The sequence below is a fragment of the Porites lutea genome, chromosome 3 (genome assembly GCF_958299795.1).
Source record: "Porites lutea chromosome 3, jaPorLute2.1, whole genome shotgun sequence".
NCBI lineage: Eukaryota > Metazoa > Cnidaria > Anthozoa > Scleractinia > Poritidae > Porites > Porites lutea.
In genome coordinates, this window is record NC_133203.1 from 32,075,775 (window position 1) to 32,101,525 (window position 25,751).

General features: G+C 39.7%; 2 protein-coding genes across 2 annotated transcripts; both read left to right on the forward strand.

The window, feature by feature from the left end:
* Positions 1-975: 975 nt before the first annotated feature.
* Positions 976-11,747, forward strand: LOC140932166 (polycystin-1-like protein 2). The gene is made up of 9 exons (XM_073381810.1): positions 976-999; positions 1,283-1,435; positions 1,675-1,935; positions 2,800-3,510; positions 4,834-5,067; positions 6,003-7,352; positions 8,889-9,158; positions 9,243-9,318; positions 10,120-11,747. Exons 1-9 carry the CDS (start codon positions 976-978, stop codon positions 11,745-11,747), a joined length of 4,707 nt encoding a protein of 1,568 aa, XP_073237911.1.
* Positions 11,748-18,080: 6,333 nt separating this feature from the next.
* LOC140929628 (uncharacterized) lies at positions 18,081-24,611 on the forward strand. Its single transcript, XM_073379374.1, has 2 exons — positions 18,081-18,759; positions 23,679-24,611. Exons 1-2 carry the CDS (start codon positions 18,234-18,236, stop codon positions 24,491-24,493), a joined length of 1,341 nt encoding a protein of 446 aa, XP_073235475.1. The 5' UTR covers positions 18,081-18,233; the 3' UTR covers positions 24,494-24,611.
* The last annotated feature ends 1,140 nt before the right edge of the window (positions 24,612-25,751 follow it).

Below are 25,751 nucleotides of genomic sequence, written 5' to 3' on the forward strand. Positions count from 1 at the left end.
GGCTTATAAGTTGTTTTCTCCCAAATGAGGCGGGATTCGCTGATCTGAGTTAACACGGGAACCCAAATTTGGATTTCTACTGAACACGTTCTAGGTCCCATGTTAAATCTTACAACGTTTGCTCATTTGAAACATATGAAACCAAGAAAATATCATAAAGAGTCCCAATTTTTTTAGAACGGAATGAACGCTTCTCTTACTCCGCCTCTGTTCCCCCTAAAGAAAAACAAACAATCAAACAAAAAACTAAGCGTCCACTGCGGAAAATCGGGCAATTACAATTACTCTTTACTTATTATTTTAGAAGAAGGACACCATTTTGAGTTCCATGGCTGCGGTTAATATCACAAAGATCAGCGAGGCCACTCAGCTTACAACTATTGCTGTTTTGGCAACGCAAGATAGGGACGGAATTCCTCTTGAAACCATGGCAAGTATTTAATTAATAATGGCCCATTTTATGCTGAAGAGGACCAACGACTTCGAGCAAATCCTGTTTGAGCAAATCGATTTTTTTTCCTGGCATACTAACCGCATATTTTAACTGTAAGTACTTCCCTATATGTACGCCGGAGCTTCTAGGATACCTCCTCGGGATTTCGCCTTCTGGCCGAAATCCCTGTGGGGGCAACAATGTACGGTATTCTGTTTAGTACGTCGTTTTAACTCCCTAGGATGTTAAATGCGGGAATTGATGGATGTAAAACAAAATTAACTGGGACCCACCTATGACCAACACGTCTAGAGATAACTGGTCCCGAAGTGTTTTAACGCTTCATTCCACAATGTCCGGTATGTTAAAAAGAAATGAAATCGAGACAAAATGCAAAATAACAAAGCGGACATTATGTTTCTTTTGTTATGTTATGTTTTATTGTTTATTTGTTTGTTTTTTCTTTTATCAACGAGGGCATACCGTTTTTAAAGCAACCGGCTAACTTCTCCGACGTTAACATTGACGTCTGTGGAATAAAAATGGCCGGCTGTGTTCAGGACGAGGTGCGCTTGTTCATTCCGGCAGCGAAAACCTTATATTTTGGGTGCCAACTTTTGTTATCTGTCATTAAATTCTATTGTCGAGAGACACTATTTGACATGTTACGGGACAAAAACATCTCTTCAGGCACAGTTTTTCGCATTTTATTAGTCGAAAGAATAACCTAATGCCCAGTATAATTGTTTATTAATACAGATTTGGCAATAGCAGTTTAATCCAGGTACCTTCCTCCTTCAAAACTTGATGATGACCAAACTTTGATTGAGTGAATTTCCTTTTTCGTAGGAGAACACTGCTAGTGTGCTAAACAAGACAATCATCTTTCTCCTCAAAAATGCTGTGAATAACAGAGATGTGGTTGAACAGAACATTGGCAAGAACGCTATAAAAGGATTGTCCAATATTCTTCACGCCTCTGCCAACGTGCCCGACAATCAGGTAAACTTAGGTTGGACCTTTAAAGCAAAATGGGAGCGAGATTCGGGAACCCTATTACAAAACCCTCAAATAACTCCACCACTCGAAGTACAGATCATAAACAAACTCGCAGTTTTTGCATTCATTCAGCTAATAAAATTCTTATTTTATATCATGGACTAGCCCGTGCAAGTTAAAATGATGTGGTAGTTCCCTCAAAGACTAAGTGAAACCTGACATTAATCATTATTGCATGACAGGCTAAAAATGTAACTGAGAGAATCCTTTCCTTGGTGGATACACTTGCAACGGCACTTCTCTCCATAAAAACATCTGGCCAGAGACAGAGTGTCTATGACAGCGATTTCATCAAAATGAGACTTTGGCGACAAAGGCCAAAAAATCTTGGAAAAAAAACTTTCAGTGGACACGAGGAGGAGGGAAATGTGGCTTTTCCATCTGCCGAAGTCATATTTGGCAGCGACGAAAAGATTCAGAAACCAGGAACTGTCGATACCCAGGTGAGTTATCATCATCTGCCCATAAATCCGAGACTCCGAGACCCTTCGGCAAAAAAAGAGACGTCGAAATCACCCGAAAACGAGAAGTCGAGACCCACCAAAAACGCTTCCGAGATCTCGAGATCGGCCCAAAATTGTCCGAGACCACGTTTCTCGAGGTAACATTCTATACCCCTGCCAAGCTTCTTCCGCCATCCGTGCAGGACTGTTAGTTTTCTGCTATTCCCATTGGAAAGCCTACTGGCAAGCTACCTTTACTGACCCAACAGTTTAGGTTACCGACAAATAACTTGCTGCACATATGGGCATCAAAACCTTTTTTCTAAAGCAATTGTATTAAATACATTCAAATAATATATAAATTTTGCCAAGGCTAAAGGCCTAGCTCACGTTAAATAGGCATCCACTGAAACCTAAGCCCGAGATAATCGGAAACCAGTAACTTGCTAGCGGGAACTTCAACAAACACGTAACCTCGATGGGTCGACACCTGAGCCCGCATACGGTCATGTGAAACTGATCAGTGCATACCTTGTTTTGCCACTGACAACTGTGAATTGATCACAACATGGATGGAAAGTATCAGGTTGCAGGCTCAGACACTAGACAGAGAGTTTGACATTTAACTTTGCTTGCCCTGTGGTGCGGACGGACGAGCAGTCGGGTGGAACTACGGTCACATGATTACCAGAATTTTTCGGATGGATAGATTAGGAGCCCCACTCGCGCCCTCTTCGAGTGATTGCGTGCGCAGCCTCCAAAATTCTTACAGACCGGTAAGAGAAAGTCGTCTCTTTTGACTGATGAATTATACAATATTTTTTTCTTTTTTTCTCTTTTCTTTTCTTTTTATTTTTTATCTAGATTGTAACTTTTAAGCACAACCCATACTTATGGTCGGATACCTCGAGATTAATCAGATCGTCGGTTTTGAACCTGGATTTAAAGATGACGAATGGATCACACCTTCAGATCTCGAATCTTAGTGAGCCTATAAAACTGTTCATTCCAATAAAGGAATCAAAGGAAACGGAAAGTACACAAGATCATTATTTTGTTAACTCAAGTGTTATTCGATATCACAAAGTTAAGCTTAGAAGTGCCCTCGAAACCGTTTTCGTAAAAATAATACCAGACAAAGATGCTCTTTTGGACGTTTTTGTAAGTGCTGGTGTAAAACCAAATGCGGAGAACTACACCTTTACAAGACGAATTCCAGATGACTCTGATAACACTTCGTGTAGATTTATTTATCCCGACACTGGTTTCATCAACTGTGCAATCAACCCATATATGTTTTCATTTTCGAGCAACTTGACAGGAGATCATTTCATAGGCATCCGTCTGGTGTATGACAGGACGAAGCCTGTGTTGAAATCTTTCGTAAAAAGCCACGTCCGACGGAAGCGTTGGTGGATTACTTTGAAGGAGCCTCCCACTACTCCTATCTCGACAATAAGGGTTGCGCCAAAGTACGACAGTAAGACCGACGTTAATTACTCAATGTCAGTTAAAATTGGGACCTGCCTCTACTGGGCTGAGAATAAACAGGATTGGACAAGTCAAGGATGCAAGGTAGGTCTATTACAGTTGACTCCCGATACCTCGAACCCTCGCTAACTCGAACCTCGCGCTAACTCGAACCAAAATCGATTTCCCCCGGATTTCCGTTATACATTTACCGTAATTTTACCCTCGGTAACTCGAACCCTCGATAACTAGAATCTCCCGCTAACTCGAAGTAATTTTTTGTTTCCCCTCAGATCATTTCTATATGATTTTACCCTCGATGACTCGAACCATGTTTTGAGCCCTTAAAAAGTCGGGAAAAAACAGTGTACTGGCGTCCGAAACATTGAATTTTGAATTTCCCATTGACGTGTTGTAGGCATGTAGTTACTAGTGGAGGCTTATGTTGTTTGTTACAAATCTAACTTGAAACAGCTTTACTTCTCAAAACAGTAAAACGCATGCTTTATTTACGCAATGTTTTGTTACGTTACGTTCTGATTTATGATCTAGAATTATCTTTCAACTTTCACTTAACATTTCTACAATTGAATGTGATTAAAATGTTCACCGTTCAGTAAAAACCGTTTTTTCCTTATTTCCGGCTATTTTCTTCGCGCTCCCGATAACTCGAACTCCTGATAACTCGAACGTTTTTCGATTTCCCTTGAAGGTTCGAGTTATCGGGAGTCGACTGTAGATTTTTCTCATCAGTATCATTAGCTTGATGTCCATGATCACTATCACCATTGTCATTATCATTGACATTGTCACAATTGTCATCGTTTTCGTAATCATAATCACCATCATTGGCATTATCGTTGTCATTATCATTAACAATGGCATTGTTAACTATTGCCATCGTCATCGTCATCATCATCATCAACAATGTAATCGCCATTGTCATTGTCATTGCCATTACTATAATCATTATCATTTTCAAAGTGGTTGTCATTACCATCATCATACATGCAGAAATGATGCCATGTTCCTCGCAATTAAATGAGAGCGAATTTTACTGGGTCTGAAATCCAAGTTCAAAAAAACACAAATAAGACGTCATTTACTATCTTCAAAAAGTTAACAAGCAAAATTATTCGTGTTACACTGAGACAGTTTGATTTCAAACTATGTATTTCATATAAAATATAGCGAATTCCCCACTTTCCAGTTTCGCGCACTAACGTTTTAACGGTATATCACCAGGTGGAGACCAATCAGTTGTTTGGGCTAATTTGGTTTCGCCCTTCGTTTGTCGACTTGACCCTCTACTTTAGAAAAGTCCCTATACTTAAAGGATCTTTCCCGTGCATTCTATTTGTTTTGGGCGTTTGCGCCATACTAAAAGCTCAGTGATTCTTATAATTTCTATTGTTTCCTGTTTAAAAGGTTGGATCGGATGAAGGCAGTGGTACTCTGCAATGTTTGTGCAATCACCTGTCAGCATTTGGAGGAAATTTGTTTGTAGCTCCTAACCCTATCGACTTTCAAGCAGTTCGGAAACGATTCATAGATCCAGAACCCGACAACTTTGTCGTTCTTGTAACCGTGTGCATTATATTTGGCATTTACTTTAACGGTCTTGTACTTGCCCGTCGAGCCGACAATAACGACAAACGGAAGGTCAGTAAAGTTTCAAGTATTACGAAGAACCAGTTTATCAAAAGCTGCTTTAATAGTATAGAGATTACAGGACTGAAACCGCTACACAGTTAGCTCGGTTAAATAGGGGAGAGTCTGTCGAGGGAAGGTCATGAGCTCAAAACCCGTTAGCACTTTTAACAGGAGTTTTCAAAAACCGTCTAAGATCGTACTGGCGGAGAATCAAAACCTTGTCTCAGTTCAGGTGATTGCGTCCCAATCTTTGGACGTTGACGTTAGGCCGTCAGGCTTTAACGCTCATCAAATTTCACTTTTGTTATTCGTTTGATTGTGGCGCATGCTACTAGATTGCTTTGCCACCCACCCACCCTGGGTTGTTATGCACGAGGATGTTAGCGAGTTTTATTACTCTCATCGTTTTGACGGCTGTCAGTTTTTCTGAACAATGACCTATCTCTGTACCAAAACACAAATTGTGTGTGTCATTTGTCTTTGGCGTGGGGTGGGGGGGGGGGGGGGGGGGCTGGGCCTGTCAGGGAATCTCAGACCCTAACGTTATTGGCTTCACGTGGTTCTTGTCATTAGAACTGACCAATCTAATAAAACAAAGGGAGAACACGAAAAGATGAGAGAGTTAATACTAAGGAAAGGCTAGAGCTGGATCAGTGGACGAAAACTTATGACGTTACAATTCAAATTCCTAAAGAACACCAATGAAAAAAGTTTAAGGTGCCCGTTATTAGATAAGAGAGGTTAATCCGTATCAACTTTCCAATTCGCGACATAACCAATGTATCCTACAAAGAATGCTGGCCATTATTTTGTTGAGAGAGAAAAAAGCAGCGTATCTTCGAGAGTGTGCGTCTTTAAATGTTTGATCTTATAATAGTTGTTCTTATATCAGCTTAACAGCTATTCTTATATATCAGCTTAACTCTTTATAATCTTTATTTTAGGTCGTTGCAAATGTGTTCATAGCTACATCCTTAAATATGGATGGCCACAATACCAAAGGAAAAAGAGAGAGAGTGGATAACCCATTTCAGTTACATTCAACCGCTGATTCTTCTGACAAGAACGTTTACCACCTAAGCATCGAAACGGGAATGTGGATAAACAGTGGGACATCTGCAAATGTTGCACTTATAATAAATGGTGAAGAGGGAAGCAGTGGAGAGATTTTGTTGACAGATCCTTTGTCCAGGAGAAAATTGTTTTCGCGTGGAAGCGTCAATAATTTCATCCTTGCTTTGCCAACTTCATTAAGAAACCTTACAGATATCATTATATGGCATGACAACAAGGGATCCAATCCGGCCTGGTTTCTTCAAGAAATTGTCATAACAAACCAGCAAACAGACGAAATTTGGTTCTTTTTTGCCAATCGGTGGCTTTCGCTCGACAAAAGAGGTGGTTCTGTTGAGGTCCATCTTGAACCCACGAAAAAGGACGCACGTTCCTTATTTAAACCTCTTTGTTACGGAAGAACGGCGAGAAACTTAAGCGAGGGACATATCTGGATTTCATTGTTCACACGACCTCCACAAAATCCGTTTACACGATGCCAGAGATTATCATGCTGTCTTTCCTTTCTTTTCACAGCCATGGCTACCAACGCTGCCTTCTATGAATTCGGTGATACTCAGACTGACACCTTCAAATTTGGTCCCCTGGTCATGAGCTGGAAACAAATCAAAATCGGAATTCAAAGCAGTCTGATAGCTATCCCACCTAACTTACTCGTGACGTTAATGTTCAAGAACATAAGATCAAGTGGTGAATTCTATGATACAGTAGAGAGAAGTAAGAAAACAAAGACTCGGGGATTCCTGCCACCGTTTTTTCTTTACATCGCTTGGTTGTTTTGTTTTGCCATTGCTCTGACTGGAGCCACCGTCACCGTGTTATATAGCCTCACGTGGGGGGCAGATAAGTCCAACCCGTGGTTGACATCTATACTGGTGTCCACTTTTCAGGATATCCTTATCAATCAGCCTGTCAAATTGGTAGCCTTCGCGATAGTGCTATCACTTTTAATCAAAAAGCCACCAGAGCATGAAACAGTCGTAGGGCCATCTTTTTTTCAAAGCCCAAAGGTAAATAACGTCAAGGCCATGCCCGCCGAAGAAAACGAAGCTGAAAAAGAATTCTGCAGTAAAAAGTGGGACGTGGCTCAAGCTTTGGAAGAATTTCTATCATTTGTGGTTTTAACTATCTTCCTCATGTTTGTGTGTTATGGAGCTCAGGACCCATCCCGATTCCAACTCGCCAATTCCACGATCAGCATACTTGGTGACTTTAATGAGGTGATTAAAGGGTTCCCAGGGCGTTGGGAAAAGCTTTCTTTATACATTGGAATCCCGATATAACGAGGTGTTAATTTAAAGGAGAAGGAAATATTATACAACTATCCCCCGAAGGAGAGGTGAATAGTGGTGGTGGTATATACAGAGACGTGAAGCGTCGGGGTATTTATCTAGCGCTGTTCTCCGACCCTGAGGGGGATAGTTGTTTTAGTATTTATCAGATCAGTTGGATAAAAACAAAAACAGAAACTTTTTGTAAATTAAAAACGCCAATTATTTGGAACGTTGTTTACAATTTACAAACATTTCGGGGATTTTGTCAAGTAGATGTCTACGATTTCGTTGCAAATTCAGCATGGAAATAATTTTCCACCTACCAGTTAACACCAACAAGCCAAAGTCCGTCGCTTTTCTGGTATTTCTTTGTGCGACTGCTTCATTTATTGCTCAAAAACCGTCTTCCAAAAACGTCTGGAAATGAGACGCCAGCTTCACTCCGGTCGCAAAACAGTGAATAGCCAAGGATATTCCAAGTTACGGGAGCCAATCAATACGCGCGAAAATTGCTATTTACTGATTTGGTAAATACTAATGTTCATTATAACAAGGGTATATTATATCGGGTCACTCAGAATTCCGTTCGATTTGATAGTTTCCAGCTGTAGAACTGGGACAAACAGTGCCGACTGTTATCCTGTGTTTCGCTATAGTATTCGTTATGGCGGGATTCTAATGTTGGGGAGAGAGCAACAATTGTTTTTGTGTAATTCCTGTAACTCAACAGAAAAGTCCCCAACCAAGTTTAATTTGACGATTTGCTGTAATCCTTTCGTCATTTTCAAACGTAAATCATAGGAATTGACACAGGCGAAAATTCTTCTATGGAATACTTTCCAACAACAGTGCATAGCCTTACGTTATCGAATCTCCAGTAAGAGTTGTTCATTACGGGAGACGTCACTGCCTCATTTATGAAACGTTGTACATGCGGAGGGGGAGCAAAAGATTTTCAAAAAAGCCGCCACATTCACTTAGGAAATTAGGACACGGAGTCGTCCAGACCCTAGTTAAACTTTATCTATTGTTAATTTCTCTGTTACAATGTTGTTCAGGATATTCTGTCATTAATTGTTTGTTCACTGTTTGTAACTGTCGTTACAAAGTATTCGATGACAGCGGTCTTCATTGTCGTACACAATGCTATCCATATATGCTGTACCATACTTCATCAAACCTTTACACTTGAACTATACTGGTGCAGTATCGTAAGAGAGACAAGGTAAAGAACGGCAACACATCACTACAATAACTTTTTCTCTACCATATACCTTATTTACCTTTCGTTGCGCAATATCGTGAGAGAAGAGAAGAGTACTGTAACATAATTTCATGTTGTAAGTTACCATAGCAAGTAATGCTCGATTTTACCAAAGCAATGGTCTGGCATTGATACCACCGCCCACTACCTTATGCACAAAATCATAACCTAACTACTTGCTATGTTTAATAATTTAATAATCGCTGCTTCGTTATCAGGTGGACAGTAAGGACTCTCTGTGGACATGGATTGAGAATGACCTGCTTCCTAGCCTGTACAACACTACATGGTACAACGGGCAGCCATTTGAGTACAAAGAAGGATTCATAAGCAACAAAAAAGCCTTCATGTTAGGAATGCCACGGCTGAGACAATTGAGGCTAAAGAAAAGTAAGTTAGGTTTCTATCTACAGTTCTGCCAAAAGCTTTTGGGACACGAAATTTGCAGCAAGCCTGCAACTCAAACTTATAAACATTATCTTAGAAAGGTCAGAATTTCTCCTCAACGCCTCTGATAAAAGTTGAGGTCCATAACTTGCACAAGATATCGTGAAATGTTATTTACCTTCTAGATCTTACACCTAACACAGACTGTCCAGACGGAGAGTGGATTAAACTTGATTTCAAATCCTGTACATGAAAGACAAAGTATCCAGCCAAACCGTTTTGACCAGGACTGTAGATTTAGGGTACTTCAGAGCTGCGTTGACGCAGTGTTTAAAAGTCGAGTTTATGCTCGCGTAACCACCATGCTGAATTCTAAAAAAGTCTAGGAATTGGTTAATCTTTCTCAGTGATAAAATCAGAGATTGCGGCTACGGCATTAGGAATAAAAAACAATTAGCTTTCGGTTGCCAAAAAAAGCGCCCGCAATGCTGATTATCAATAAGAGCCTCTTGGTCTATGTGTATTAAATATTGTACCGAATTATTGGAATTTACAAATCTTTCTCTTTTTTCGAGGAGAGGGGTAGAACCAAAAAAATGAAAAAAAAAACGTATCCGACCAAGGGAGTGAATAAACAACAACTTCATTCTGCATTAGCAGTGTTATATCATCATTTACTGGAATTGAACCTGGGCCTAATTGGTAAGAGGTAACTGCTCTCACCATTGCGTTATCTTGTTTCTCCAACCCCATCGTTATTAAAGTAAGGCCAATATAGCATTGACAGGTTCAGTCGACATATTTAACTCTTTCCTGCTTGGGAGACAAATGTGGATAAAAGTCGCTCTTCTGATCTCAAAAATACCCAAGATTACCAACTGTATTTTTGTGAGTTACTTCAGATTTGTTGTTTTCCCAGGAACCCATTAATTAAATGGTCAGTAATGATGATAAACGAAAAAGAATGTCCTAATGCGCGTTACAAAAAAAATATTCATTGAGAAAACAAAGGCCCCTCAATACTGATGAATGCTATGCAATGAACTTTATGCTTTTGTTTAGATGAGGGGTGTTCTGCAGATGTATTAAGGACAGCTATTAAAGACGTTTACAGAAGCTGTCATCAAACATATTCAAGTGATACCGAGGACACAACTTCATTTCATGGTCCAAAGTGGAGCCGCTTGGAAAACTACAGCCATTTTGAATCTATCTATCATAATATCTATCAGAAACCGTGGATATACCAAAGTGCCTCAGAGATTAATACTCTTTCTCACTACGCTGTGGAAGGGAAGCATGATGGCGGTGGCTTTGTAGCTGATTTAGGCTACAACTTTACAACCGCTTCAATTGTAGTACAAGAACTTAGGAAGTACGATTGGGTTGATGAACGTACTGCTGCTGTCTTTATAGAGTTTACGCTCTTTAATCCATCGACGTGGCTTTTCTGCGACGTCAGAAATGCCTTTGAAGTGTTGCCATCTGGCCAGGCTGTCACTTTGGCAAACGTGAGAGCAATTTCGCTGTATCCGTCGCCAAATCATCGTTTGCAGTCATTCTATGAGGCATGCCAACTTTTTCTTCTTGTCGTAATTGTGGTATTTTTTATTTTCGAGATGGTGAAGTGGATTCGCCAGAGAAAGTATTTTCGTCATTTTTGGAACTGGGTTGAATTACTTGTTATTTTGATCTCCATAACAGCAATTGCTGTGTCATTCCTCAAGGCAAAATATACCACTGAGTGTGTAAAGAGGATACAGAAAAACCCATACGAGTCGTTCAGTTTTGATGTTATTATAAAGTTGCTGGACTTGGAAACACTGCTCCTATCACTGGCAATGTTCTTAATAACGTTGAAGGTTCTGAGGATCATTCGCTTTAATCCTCACATTGGCCAAATGTACGGCACACTTGAGACTTCTGCTCGATCAATTCTATCGTTTTCTGTCCTCTTTTTCGTTGCTTGTGTTGCATTTACACAATTTTTGTACCTGACATTTGGGCCTTATTTGGCCCCATTTTCTTCGTTTACCAATTGTCTGCAGGTGCTCTTTTACCAGGTGATTGGCAAATCAGTCGGCAATAGTGAAATGCATGAGATGAATCCAGCCCTGGCTTACTTCTACGTGTGTTTCTTTTTTATTGTCATGTCCCTTATTTTGATCAACGTTTTTGTCGCTATTTTGGTCTTGCCTTACAGAGAGGTCAGGAAAAAGGAGTGTGGTTCTAAAGATTCAGATGCAGAACTTGGACGGCTTGTGTACAAAACCGTCTTAAGCAAATTCATTGCTTTTCCAGCCAGGTTACTCCATGTAGTGAAGCTTTCTCGAAAGGGTACAACCCCGATCTTCTGTCAAAGAAAAGAGTATTCTGGTATGTTCAACAGCCCAGATGACGTTGACGCCGAGAAAAATGCCTTGATTCCCCCACTGGCCACCCCAGAACAATCCGATATTGAAGATATCAACGATGAAGAGGAATATACATTCCGTGAAAACATTAAAACTGCTTCACCGGCCAACCCAAAACAATCTGGTATTGAAGATAGCATTGAAGAAAAGGAGTATAAATTCCTTGAAGACATTAAAGTCCAGTTTACTGAAATATCATCTGAGCTGAGGTTCCTGCACAACTTGATCATAGAAGAAAGAAGTGTAAATCGCAGTAGCAACGCAAAGTATATGTAGCTCCAACCAGGCACCGCATTCCGAGAAATAATTCCCAAGACCAGCTGTGGTTGGGTGGCATATTTCATATTCAGCTTGCTTTTCCCAAAATCTTATTTCTTATGCAGTCAAGTTTACTAAAGTTATGGAAAACTGGAAATGCAAGCTTTCAGTATGTTGTAAACAAGTAGGTATGCCAGGTCTTTTAAAGCATCTTGGTGGCGGGATGCAAAGGTACGAAATCATGAGTGAGGTTAAAGAAAGTGTACCAGGTGACTTATCGCTATATTTTGAGTCTCTCTGGAAACGTGCAGTATTAGTTTAACTTTATTCAAAGCGGCCGTTTTTGCTTCCTACTATCTTGGTGGGGGATGGGAAAGATTTAGAGGGACTGGAATGACTAGAATCCAAACTCCAAACTTTTTCCCGTCGAAGCGAAAAATTCTCATATGACGTGTCTTACAAAATCAAGAAGTTGGCTTACACGTTAATAATGGTTAAAAATAGCAGATATCAAAGTAGGATCTTGAAGCGTGAGCCATCATGGATCCGCCACTTTGAATTACTTAGATTGTTCAATTCTAATTAAAAATCGAGGTAGTTGTGATAGAAAAATTGATCAGTCTGTAAAACGATGCTTTGAAAGTAAACAAATCCGCAAGCTGTGAAATTCCGATAGAAATCAACACCGTTAAGAATTGAACCCAGTATCTACCATTTGGTCATTTTATATTCATGTTTTTTTTTTCTCAAATCAATCAGTAAATAGCCTGGGTTACACTTAACAATTAGTTCATGCGTCAGTGCCTCATTATGCCAGGCGTTCCTTGCGGAGTCCGTGGCAACTGGAACTAGGAATCGTTGCGTGATCGAAGCCACGCATGTTTTGAGAAGAAATCTTAGGAAAGATTAGATTTAGAGCTTTTCCAAAACGTGTCGGTTCACAAATTCTATCGTTGGAAATCGTCGGTTACTTTGGAACAAGTGAACAAACTCAGTGGTGGAAAAAAAATGTTAATTAGCAAAACTGCGATGGTCGGGTGTTGTAAACTTTCATTGTAAGCAAATGAGTCTTGTGATGAGCATGCGATTTATTTTCGGCGATGACTGAAGTTACGTGGCACGTAAATCACTTTTTTGATCTCTGGCAATGATGTATTTTCTCTGGAATCATATTTACGTATTTCCGCTCGTCGCTAACACGCGTACTAAATCAATTCAGAAACAAGTAAAAAGTAAAAAACCTTTATCGAGTAAATCCTGTTTCGTATACAATTAATCGCATCCTCATTTCTCGATCTAATCTCCAAGCAAGCGAGACTGGAGGTCGCTGTAAGCGCCTTCTTGTTTAAAAATTTAAAATGCAAATTTTGAAAAAAGTGGATTTCAAAACTCCGTTACCATGGTAACGTTAATGTTGACGTTCACGTTGCGACGACTTTGCAATGTTCTTTGATGATCTTTTAGGAGCACTAGCTAAGTTTGATGGTCACAGCTTAAACGGTTTTGAAAGATATTCAACTTTTTCGCATGGGGGAGGAGTGTGCTGGTCTGAATAGGGTTAGATTAAAACACAGGAAAAAGGATTGTTTAGGATGCTGTAGATAACGAAAGTGCCTTGTTATATATTTGTACATACATATTAATGGTTTAAGCTAAGCTAAGAAAAGGCGTAAGATCAACTTTGCGTGACCACGCTAGCCTAGATCAACAAAAGCTGGTTTCCATTAGAGGCGTACAAAAATAGATAACTAATAAAAGGTAAATACAGAAAATGGAATTATGCAACCTAAAGTACACGATACAAATATTGGGTTGTCAGTAAAACGCGGGCTGGGGGCCGGGGCCGGGGCCGGGGCCAGGGCTGGGGTCGGGGTCTATCTTTTTTTCTTTTTTTTTTTTTAAGAATTCTGTTTTAGGGTTAGCTTTAGGGTTAGGGTTTACACTAACCCTAACCCTAACCCTAACCCGAACCCTAACCCTAAAACAGTATTCTTTGAATAAAAAAAACGACCCCGACCCCTCGTTTTACTGACACCCCAAATATTGTAAACTTTATATTCTATACGTTAAGTATTCTAAAAGAGAGTAATAGAATGTATACTACCTATAATAATAAAAAATACTAATAGAACATATTACCTATTTACAATGTATGTTCTAATTAAGACCGATTGTGGGAATTGATTTTAGTTTTAAAAGACGCGAGGTTCTCATGATCACAACTTGGAATCTCCCCTGTTAAATCATTCAATATATTAGTTCCACTGTAACTCGGGCTGTTGTTTTTTTTTTCCTTCTTCTTCTTTTAAAACTCTTTTGGGTAGATGAAGGGCAACCTTTTTCGCTGTATTTCTAAGATTGCAATTTAACCATCGGTTGCGTGGCTATTGCCAAGCCACGAAGAATTCTAAAAATTACTTTAGCTTTGTTTTCGGCTTTTTCTTCGGGAAAGAGTGATCCAACCTAGAGCCTGCATAGCAAATTTCTGATTAGCCAAATTAGTTTCTGCAATTCATAATCACCCTAGCACACCTAATAGTATTCTGGAGCCTCTGAAATCTCAGGCAAGGCCATCCCCAGGCGATTTTCAAACTTCGCAGCAATAGTCAAGGTGAGCCAAAGCATTCTTCACACACGCTAATGTTTCGCGCAAAATTCTTTAATCTCCTGATTGCACTGATTGCAGGAGAGATTTTCTTTGTTATTTTATCGATGTGTTTTTCCTTGTAAGAGTTTCGTCGATATGTACACCAAGAATTTCGAAGTTGTGGACTCGTTCCACAGGATCATTCTAAATGTGTGGTTGATCTGGAAGAGCATTTATTTTTGGTTTGGAGCTAAATTAAAAAAGTATATTCAGTTTTAGCTATGTTAAGGCTCAGTTTATTTGTTGCCCAGCCAGTTTTAATGCTAATTATATCGCTGGTGGCTAATCTGATATTGCTGGCAAAGCTATATTAAAGACTACTAATTAGATAAATTTTAGATACGACTTTCCTTTAGTCTTTACAATTTAAGAAAAATAGGACACAGCTGGTCTTAGTCAATCAAATCCCATGAATTTTTTTTAAAGTATCTCATGGTTCACGGTATTAAATGTCTTTTTAAGATATAACAAAACAACCATAGCAAGGTCGTGATCCACGTTGACATACCACTCATTTGGGTAATCTACAAAAGACAACACAGTCCTGTAATATTGAAATTGGTCTGTAGTTGTCAAGCATTTTTCGTTGACCCTTCTTTTGAATCATGGGAAACTTTGAAACACTCAATTTCGCAAGAAAAAACAATTTTGCTTGAAACTCTGGCAAATGATAGGCTTTATCGAGACTATAACTAAAATAGGTTTACTTTGATTCACAATAAATTTAATTTTTGGCCTCGCTGGGGGTCGCTGAGTATTTTGTCTTGCCACGACCAGTCACGCGAAAACTGAGGCAGCCGCTGGAAGAACAAGCTGTAGAGGGCCTAAATGTAATAAATGACCCTAAATTTAATAGTCATAAATGTAATATCATTTGGCCTCAAATGCAATAAACTCTTAAGTGTGATAACAGTTGACCTTAAATGTATTGACGTCATGCTGGCGTCATCAAAGTTGCAAGTAATACGTCATTAAACAACTAACTAGTTATGATTTGGTTGCCAAGAATGCCGCCGGAGTGTACAAACCTAGACATGGAAAGAAATTGAAAGGAACTTTAGACGCAAATTTCAAAAGTAAAGTATGGGCCTCAACAAAAGTTTACAGTCTCTTCAGATCAGAGACCCTGACCTAAAACGTTTCCCCAAGGATGACTATCATTTATGTGTGCAATGTTCACATTAACGATCCAAATTTGTTTTTCGAAGAAAGTATTACAAAAAACTCTCTTTATTTTTGTAAAGGAACTGAAAGAAACTGGGACTCGGTTTGCGGCCCAAATTCTTTACTGCCTTTCTTTAGATTTCGATTTCTACATTGTATTTAATGAGTTTGGATCCCGAGAGTTGACGGAATCTGTAAGACACTGGAGCAAGATTTTGTTGTTTGCTTGACTCGCGACTGCAAGCATGCACGGTATACAGTATTTGGAAGAAGGAGAATTATAATAGTCCATAAGCCAATTCTCAAAAGAGGCGTGCAAATGGAGTTTTGTAGCCACTTCGAAAACAACTCCAAATCCGAACCCAAATAATAACTCCGTGCTTTTTATGCACGCGCGCTCAAAAAAGAGCGCCTTTAATCTTCAGTTCAGTAAAACTACACGAGGTGCGCGCTGGTCATTTGCGTGCGCACCATGCTGGACTAGTCTATGACGGTTTTCCGCATCCGGTTCTTGACCCGACCACAAAACCGAGTTTCTCTCATGCAGCAAAATGTTCTTGCTTAGGTTGCGTTCTCCTCACATCGAACGCAATAGACCAGTCCAGATATATTAAAATTCATACTTGGCTGCGAGGCTTGGGGGAATAAAACAAAAGAACTTCGTCTTGAGGCTCAATAATGAATAATACATTTCTTTTGTTTTATTCCCCAAACCTCGGAGCCAAGTATGGATTTCGATATATCGAAAATGGTCTATTAAAGAGAGCTTCTGTGACGATTGGTTTTGGCCTTCCAAGCACAAATCGGGGAAAATAAGCGTAAAGAGAATTCAAGCGACTTCGTCGTGTGAACAACAAGGAGGAAAACTAACTCTGCAACTCGCTTGGCAAGCGGGAAAGGAACTCGTCACTGTTCCACGGTATTAGGATCTGCTACAACTGGAAAACAGGACAGCACTCAAACTTGGACTTCAACAGTTTTTTAATCTTCAGCTCGCGGACGTAAATCATACATACATGTGTATCCAAAATGTAACTGAATCGTACAAGCATGTAAATCCGCAATGTAAATCGAAAAACAGGGATAACAGTGCTGTATTTATACTAACCGATCAACTTATTAGAACATCACAAAACAAATGAAAATGAGGCTGACTAAAATCAGCTGAACACCGAAAACATAAATTCATAAATTTATTGCACAAATTCAGCTTTAAAATTCATATGTTAAACTAAATGACTCAAAACTAAATGTCAGTCAAGCCAGTGAATTTGGGAAATTTGCAAAGAAAGCTCTGTAAGAGAATTTGAGCTTCCTTCCCTAAGGATTCCTTAAAATGTCAAAACTAAAAACTAAAACGCGCACGGTTGGTATTTGAACGGGCGACCAAGCTGAATAATTATTCAGAAACTTAAATTATCCTTTTAAAAGTCAACATTGAAACGAAATGTGTATATTGTGAAAGAACGAAAACATCTTAATGCAAATTCAATGTAAATTACGGCTAGAACAATTTCAAAGGGGATAGATAAGACATTTGAGGCAAATAAAGAATACATGGAAAACTGATCTCTCCTTACACTTCGATTTTAGCCCTGGAGAGATCTATATATATTACGCTAAGCATCATGGGAAGACGTTCCAATCCTTCTTGAGGTTCTCGTAAACGATTTTGGAAAAATGATAAAAAAAACATGCTAGAGCCAAGAAATAAGGCTGCAAGCAAAATAGGTAACGACTCGATCCGTTTCTATGACAACTCCGATTTCAAGTCGCCTTGTGAAAGTTGGTGTTTTTGTTGTTCGTTCATCTGTTTGTTTCTTTGTTCTTGTTTTTGTTTATGTTTTTTTGGTTTTGCTTTGTTTGTTTTTTGTCTTTTTTTAGTCCTCTGCGACAATTCTATGCAATCTTAACTGCAAAGCAGTAAATTTTCAAATTCTCCCGGCAGCACCCCCAGAAAGTTATTGTTAGTTTCGGCAGTTGTAAAAATTGGTATTTCATTTTCTTCCCGTCTCAGAGTTTTAAATATTTCTTTTTTAAGAAATGATGAAATTTCTTGATTTTGGTTTCCTTTCAAATAATCGTTATTCGCATTGTACAACCTCCTCTTGATGTTCACTAAGAGATTTGAAAAAATAAAATGAAACAATATTTCATGATTATTCTTTTAGAATCTGATCTATAAAGCAATGTCGCGGTGACTCAAATGTCTTAATTTTTTAATCAATCAAAATATAAGAAAGAACTGAAGTTAAATTTTACCAACATTTATTAATTCGACAATTGATTCCCCCAATAAAGATGACAATAGTTATCTTTTTGGTTAAGTCCAGCTTTTTGTAGAACTATTCGGTGAAATAAATCGACCGCAAAACCAAATAATCAGCACGCAAGGAGTTCAGGATGACCACTCAAGCGTTAAAACTTGTCAAAATATTGTGGAATGCATGGCTGAATTGACCTAAGACAACATGCATGAACACAATAGCCATAGGCGCAAAACCGTGATTCAATATCATTAATATTACAAGCTCTTTTGCTAAACGAATTTAATACTTTACGTTCAGCGCCGGCCAGATGTTAGCAATGTGGTGAAAATTATCTTCTTTGATCGATGATACTGATAAAATCACCTTCAACGAAGCTTGCCAGTTACGTCAATCGCCAACGAGTGAAGCCGAAATTCTTCTAAAATGGAAGACCTTGACGAAAAGGCGAATCCGTCGAGTAGTTACCCGACCGCTGCTGGTGTTCACGACACTAACAATTGTCAAACATTTGCCCCATCAAAAGGCGAGAAGGCACTTGACGTATTTATTTTCGGGATATTTGGTTTTATCCTTCAGATTTTTTTCTCCATTGGGATCTCAGCCTCTCAAGACATCTTGGAGGAGACATTGGTTCCTACACCGGCACTGTTAATTTCTGCTTCGCTGCCATTTTTCTTTATCACATCTGCTTTGCCCTATGTTATCCTCAAACTTCCGCAAACCTTTCTTCTAGTGCCAATCGTGTTTCTTAGCATTATCGGAGTATTACTGTATTCTTTAGTTGAGAATGTAGTGATTCGGATAGTAGGAGTGGTGATTGTTTCTACTGGCGTTGCAATCGGCGAAGTTACGTTTGTTTCATTGACTGCTCTCTACGGTGACAGTACAATGAGTGCGTACGCTGCCGGTACTGGAATAGGATTCATCATTGGACCACTCTACTATACAGGTAAGGTGACCGCTTAATAGGTACGAGTAACCTCCGATCAGGTGAAAATTGGCAGTTTAATTAGCGGCTCTCTTTAATTTTCTTAGTTTTGCAGGTGGCACTTTTGTATTTTCCGGCCATCTTCTTAAAACAAATTTATTACACTGAACGAAACATCGCCTGATCGAAGATCACCTTAAAGCAATTAAAAGCAATTAAAACAAAGACGCAAAAATCAGAATTATTTCGTGCAGAGTAATAAACATGAAGGGAGAGTAGTCATTTCCGATTAGTCATCCACGGACGGCTCAAAGTTCATAGAACGATCAATTACAGTTGTGTACAGTGGTCAAATAGTACCACCGAAGAGGAGAAGTGCTTGTCAACGGCGCCTAACATTCTGGAAGCTTTGACTTTCATACATCTATCCTTTTAAGTTAAGAAAAAAAAGAAGTAATTTTCAATTATTTGGAAGTTATTCTGAGAAAAGGAAGGGCAAGAGAGGTAAAAATCGGCAGGAGAAATTCATGGGCGTTAACAGCTGTGTAAACGGTACGGTGTCGCAGGGGTTTTCGAATTGAATGCAAATTAACCAATCGACAGCTACAAGTTGACAAAAATAAATGCAAATAATCATGGTCGTGTTTTATTGGGATGAACCGTTGGATCAATTAAAGTTTCTGGGAAACTGCCCACCTGAACCGTTCTCAGTTGGTTTAATCCCTTGTTTGTTTGTTGTTCTTGTGTTTGCAAGAATTTGGTTGACCGACTTTTTCAGCCAGCACAGAACATAATTGAAATGATTCAGGGGCACCCAACGAGAAAAACCCTTTAAAGTCCTTAAACATGACATTGTTGAACGTATTTTAGTATTTAAACAGTAGATATGGGCATATTTTTATTCCCGTAAAAATTTTTCATCTGTTCGGACTTCCTAGCTGAAAGTCTAGTGATCCGAAAATTAAAGGGATCAAAACTTACCTTTTCGATAATTTCAGCCTGAAAAAAGGCTCCCGAAATTCTAGGTGACCTTCTTAGGGTAAAAATCTGTTAAAAATGGGCAATTATACCATTTTTAGGGGTTCGAAAATCCTAGGAGAGTCAGACAAGCAAGAAATTTAACAACAAATGTTCCGAAAATTCTAGATCTCAAATCGTCTTCCGAACAGATATTTTCCAAAAATTGTCGTTGGGTGCCCCCGATGATTGAAAACGTGCCGAGGCGGTGATCTGAGCTGCGTCATTTTTCTGCGAGTGTTTGCGTGGGCCTAACATGAAAACTGTAAAGGACCTTTTAGGGGACAGGAAGCCCTTGTTCAATGATATGTGACAACAGGAGCGCATCAAATGGAGCGGAGCTCCATCTCCCATACAAGCACTTGGAGTCAACCCTTTCCCGAGTAGATTTATAATTAGAACGGTTCCCAGGGGAGACTTCGCGCGCCGACGGTGGGAAGAGCCAATCACAACGAAAAAAAGACACTGCTATTGTACTTCATCAAACAGCAGGAAATTCGTTGTTGACAGGCCAAACACAATCATAAGCTAGTGAAACGTGACTTTAGCGTTTTCATCCCTCAGAGATTTTCTTTTTTGTTTCTTTCTAGCGGGTAGATTATACTGTGGAGAGTTTTAAACTCTGACTATGTTAATCTTAATTTTGGTTGCTTGTCTCACATTAAGAGGCCATGAAGCTGGTCTGTTACATGCATAATGATTAACTACTACCTGCAGTCTGAAGTTCTGACAGGATTCGTTTTCTCTAGCCAATTTTTTTGAGCGTTAAGGTTCTTATTGCGGCTAAATGACTCAATATTAATTAAATTTCTAGTTTTTCAAGTTTTCTTTTCCGATATGCGTTTATCTGAATAAATACTTGTAGTCCTTGTGGTTGTTTTGTCCGTCAGCTAGTGTGATGATTCCCTGCAATGTTTTGTAACGCCGGGTCCAGCCATTGTCTTCTCGCAAAAAAAGTGATCAACAGATGCGAATTCGAAGGAAGGAATTGAGCCTAAACTTCTACATTAACTGCTGAGAATTGTCCTGTTAGTCAATCATAATTCTTTTGGGGCAGATACAATCCATTTTGTTTTTCTTGAGATAAGTGGGTCTTTGGACTGGAGCGCGATGTCACAAATTCCTCCGTTAGCAAATTACTTTTGAGTTAGCTTCACGGTCGAGCAACTGTTGTCTTCTGTTCAACTTTTCAAGTGCCAGTTTTGTCAGGCAACTCTCATGGTGACACAAGTCAGTTGTAAAGGAAAACTGCAATTTCTCAAATTTCGGAACTGAAGCATTCCTCGTTAGTTGCTACTTAGGTGCTTTTGCACGCGGTGCTTAAAATCCACTCCACGGTGATGACAAAAATCAAATGATCCTGGCTCTTTTTCGGCGTTGATCATCGAAAAGTTCCAAATCGTCCACAGAACGCTTAATCGTCGACTCTTTTCAAGGTGCATGCTTAAATGTGGGATGTATGACGGCAAAAACAACAACAAAAAAAAACACTCGCAAAGATAACCTTTCCGTGATCCTAAGTTCGCTCAGTCGGGTAATTCATTAACTTTTATTTCATGATACCCAGATCCCAGCGGCTGTAAAATTGTAAAAATGGACGTAAAGCAAAAAAGGAAAACGGTCGAAGGACGGGCTTCTGAGTTCGACTTCACCCAATGTTATTTTTACACGGTGACACACGAGACTCACGGAAATATGACACTTTTCGCGGGAAACTAGCCGTTCTATTTATAAATCTACTCGGGAAAGGGTTGACTCAAGAAATTAATGGAGATGGAGGCTCCATTTGATGGGCTCCTGGTGACAACTTGACTTTACGTCTCGTTCACGTCGATTAAATGACTTCTCAGTCTAGCGACAATTTTACGACCTAGCACAAGACTAGTTCAGTGAATCTCTCCGACAAGTTCGCTAAGGCTCCTTTTGTCCTGACTGGACTTAAAAGGTGTCAATCCCGGATCATCTTAATTCAGTCACCGTCTTATAATTATATCAGTGGAAATCCGACTGGCCGCAACAGTTACTAAAATATATATTTTCCTTCGAGGTATTAATGGCGTAATAAGAAAATCGACTTTCACACCAAAATTGACCAGAGATAGATAGATCCAGTAAATGTCCACTCAAAATAAAATAAAATGAAAATTGCAAAGAATGTTCGTGCGAGTAAAAATCCGAGCTATGTACAATACCGTTACAACCAAAAGTACATTTGGTCAATTTGCGTACTGTGCCAAAGTTGTCCTTTGGAGCCTTCTTTTAGGAACATCGTAACGTTACTAATTAATCCCATTCCTTTCCATACACTAACTCTCTTGGTTACAAGTTTGCAAGGAAAAACCAATTAGTGAGGAATATGTTACAAGAACGTTTAGTTAGCACCTGTTCTCAAACAATCAAGGATAATTACATTTAATGAATGCGAAATAAGCTAAACCGGATCCAAAAAACAGGTTTTTAACCTCCAAACAAAGGCCAGTTCAATAAACGGCCGAGAGGCCGAATAGAATTTTAAAAACAGTATTTCCATGGCAGGATTAAAGTACCTGACAACTCGAACTGGTCAGGAAAAAGTCAATTAATAGAAACCAACGTTTTTCTTTGTTCGAACAGCTTAAATGATCTCAAATCAACTGAGTAAATAATTCATGCAGTTTTAATGGCCCACGTTCTATGACTCAGAGGCTTTTGGGACAAAAAAGCAGTTTTGTTAAGACTCCATTGGCTCTTAACTCCCAGAAGAGACTTGCAATTGAGCACAAAGAAAAACAAAACAAATATAGAAAAATGAGCTAGATGAGAAAGCCTTGGTAGTCAAGTTAGAATTTTGATAAATCGAACGTGGGTTAGTTTAAGCAAAAGAGAGAACTTACCAAATCTGACAAGGCACGTGCGTCGACATCCAAAAAGGACCTACTACAAATAAAGCTTGCACATTTCACGTATACTTATCTATAAAGCATCCTTAAATATCATAAACCAAAGCGATAACTGTAAAAATATCACAAGGAACAATGCTTACGTTGTAAATAACAACGGTTAATGTGGTTAATGGCCTGCTTAGTAACTTATCGATGCGAGCGAAAGATAGAACAGACCAACAAACCATGCATATAAAACACGAAGCGAACGGTTAAGTAGAAATGTTAAGATGAAAATAAAGGGTCTCCAATTAAGCCCGGCATCCCGACCACATTTTTGTTCAGCCCCGTAAGCCCGATGGTTATCTTTGGCGTCCCGTATCCTGCGTCCCCTACTTTCAACCCCGAACCTCGCCCCAATTTTGCTGTAAAATCGCAAATCCCGGCATTCAAGTAAGTAGGGTTTTACGATCCCGTCATCCCGACCTACATTTTTGTTCAGTCCCGTAAACCCGATGGTTATATCCGAGGTCCTGCGTCGTGCGTCCCGCGTCCAGTGCAGTACTTTTCATCCCGAACCTGGCCCCAATTTTGCTGTAAAATCCCGAATCCTGGCATTCAAGTAAGGCAAACCCATCATCTTGAGAAACCTGTTGGGGACCCTTCCGGGGAGGGCTCCCATATGAAAGGGGCGGGGATGCTCGTTGGGAATTTTGAGTTGAACCCCTAAAGGAGACAAATCTGGGCTTGGCCCAACCTTTTTTTGACCCCGAAAAGAGACCATTATAAACTTTGATTACATGAATCGAGTAAATAAAACGAATTGAAAAAAATTTATATTTTTTTATATTTCTTCGCGTGCAACCCCAAAAGAGGCCTTTACGGCTAAATATAATGGTGTTTTACCCGGAACACCCTAAGTGAGACCAAAATCCGAAATTTACACCCCTCAGCGAGACAACGAGCATCCCCGCCCCTTTCATATGAGTTCCCCCTCCCCCCGGGCGGATCCTCAGATGATACGACAAGTTAAACTAAGACCCAGTGTTTTTTTTTTCTTAGCGATGACAACCGTTATTTGTGTGTCTCCACAAACAACTGTTCTCCTGATTTCTTGGATACCCCTCAGCATTTTCCTTTGCTATGCACTAATTGAAAAGAGAGATTATGCGCCTGCGCCTGGTCATGATTCCTATCAGGACATTGCTTATACTTCTCTCCCTCAAGAGAATGCTCCAACGGAAGAAAATTCAACAACTTGGTCAGAAAAGCAGGCTTTAATTGTGCAAAATTTCCACCTCGTTGTTGCATTTTTCGTAGGATACTTTTCAGAGTTTTTAACTCTCAACGGAGTTGTCACAACGCTTGCCTTTCCCAACTCACCCTTCGACCCGAGGAATCACTTCGTGTACTACGCGTGCGTGTTCATGATTGGTGAATGCATAGGCAGGTCTTACATATCTTTCTTGGCCTTCATCAACCTGCAATATGCACTGGTTATTACAAAAACCTGGATATTGTCAGTAATCCTTTTTGGCTTGTTGAATTTGTTAACTCTTGCATCGTGGTATCGATTTCTGCCTAGCGTTTGGATAGTGCTACTGCTTTGCTTTGTTGTCGGGCTTTTAGCGGGAAGTTTATACCTTAACACTTATCTAGTGGTCACCGCTCGTGGACAAGACGACGAAAAAGGCAAGGCATTTTCGCGCGCTTTTCTCTCAGTGGGACCAAGCGCCGGCGTGTTATTTGCTGGTATCGTGGGCCTGGGACTAGAACCAGCTCTAAGAACGCACTGCCTTGAGTCGTCGCATTTCAGGGAATTTTGTTTTACAAGGTCTATGTACGGATGGAATAAAACCACATCTTGTTTGAGGTGAGTTCGCTGAACACTCTTTTCTTCTATCTCCGCTCAAGGATTGCGATGAAGAAGATGGAGCAAAAAATCTTCTCACCAGAGTTATTGAAGAGAGAAGAATTCCCCTCATCATACGAGAGTAATGAGACGTATATTAAGGAATTTGAATTCAGCTTACCAGTGGGCTATTAACCTGCGCTAAAGATGAAACTATACCCCTGGTTAAGTTCGTGTGCGAGCCAGCGCCGAAATCTTTGTCCTGCGCTCCCAGCTGTTTACCAAGATTTGAGTACGCGCCATGATTGGCCTGTTCAAAAAAAAGTCATTGATCGTTTGGATAATCAGGTTGAAAGGAAATTCGAAACGCAGTTCCGGTAATAGGCCATTTCCGGGTTGCCGCAGGTCCCCGTTTGAAAGCGAGGCTAAGTGCGAAGCTATTGATATGAAAATGATTCTTTATTCTCGTGCAAATACAAGTTATTCATAAGAAAGGTTTTGCCCTTAGTCTCGCTTTGAAATTGAGTTTTTGGAACTCGGAAATGGCTTATTCGTTGAATCCACTGGGGTTTTAGAATGCCGGCATTAGGCTATTGACCATTTTGAGGTCTTACTTGAGTTTTGTATCGACTATTGCAATGTTGCGTAGGAAACTGGCTCAAAATAGTGCCATAGTGCAACTGGACACAAACCGATATAGTCTGGCAAACTGACAAGGGTGGGTGGGGTGCTTCTACTTAACAATCGGTAACAAAGAGAGTGAGACAGTACGTGCTGTTTGGACGTGGATAAAGCTTGACGTGAAAATTTGAATTGCAAAACAAGTATTGTACCGTACCCTCAGTGTAAATGAATTTTTCACATTTGCAATAAAATGCATTCTCTTGTTTATCAAAGCGTTTTGGAAGAAAAGATGAAAGGGTGCCAGGGGGGATTTTCTTAAGAGGAGATTACAATTTTCCACCCACAAAAAGGGTAACAGTAGTGGGGAAGGGGGAGAGAGATGTTTACACCAGCATTTAAACAGAAAAAAAGGAAAGACCACAATTTATCCGCCAAGTCTTACTTGTATATTTTATTAGGATTTTCAATATCGAATGCATCATATTTCAGTACAAATAAAAATAAGCCTGGTGTAGACGCACTTTTAAAAAGACTTGATCAAGTGTCATCTTTCGACGGTCTATCTTTACTAAGCTGGAGGTTTCACTCACCTTATTTGATTGTTTAACGCAGTTATTTTGTAGGTCAAAGTGCCCATTTTAAGATGAATGTAAATGAAG

Coding starts and splice junctions, on each gene's coding strand:
- LOC140932166 (XM_073381810.1), top strand. CDS start 976: ATGGCCGGCTGTGTTCAGGACGAG. Junction 1,000..1,282: donor CCGGCTGTGTTCAGGACGAG/GTGCGCTTGTTC, acceptor CCTTTTTCGTAG/GAGAACACTGCTAGTGTGCT. Junction 3,511..4,833: donor GGACAAGTCAAGGATGCAAG/GTAGGTCTATTA, acceptor CCTGTTTAAAAG/GTTGGATCGGATGAAGGCAG.
- LOC140929628 (XM_073379374.1), top strand. CDS start 18,234: ATGGAAGACCTTGACGAAAAGGCGAATCCGTCGAGTAGTTACCCGACC. Junction 18,760..23,678: donor TGGACCACTCTACTATACAG/GTAAGGTGACCG, acceptor TTTTTTTCTTAG/CGATGACAACCGTTATTTGT.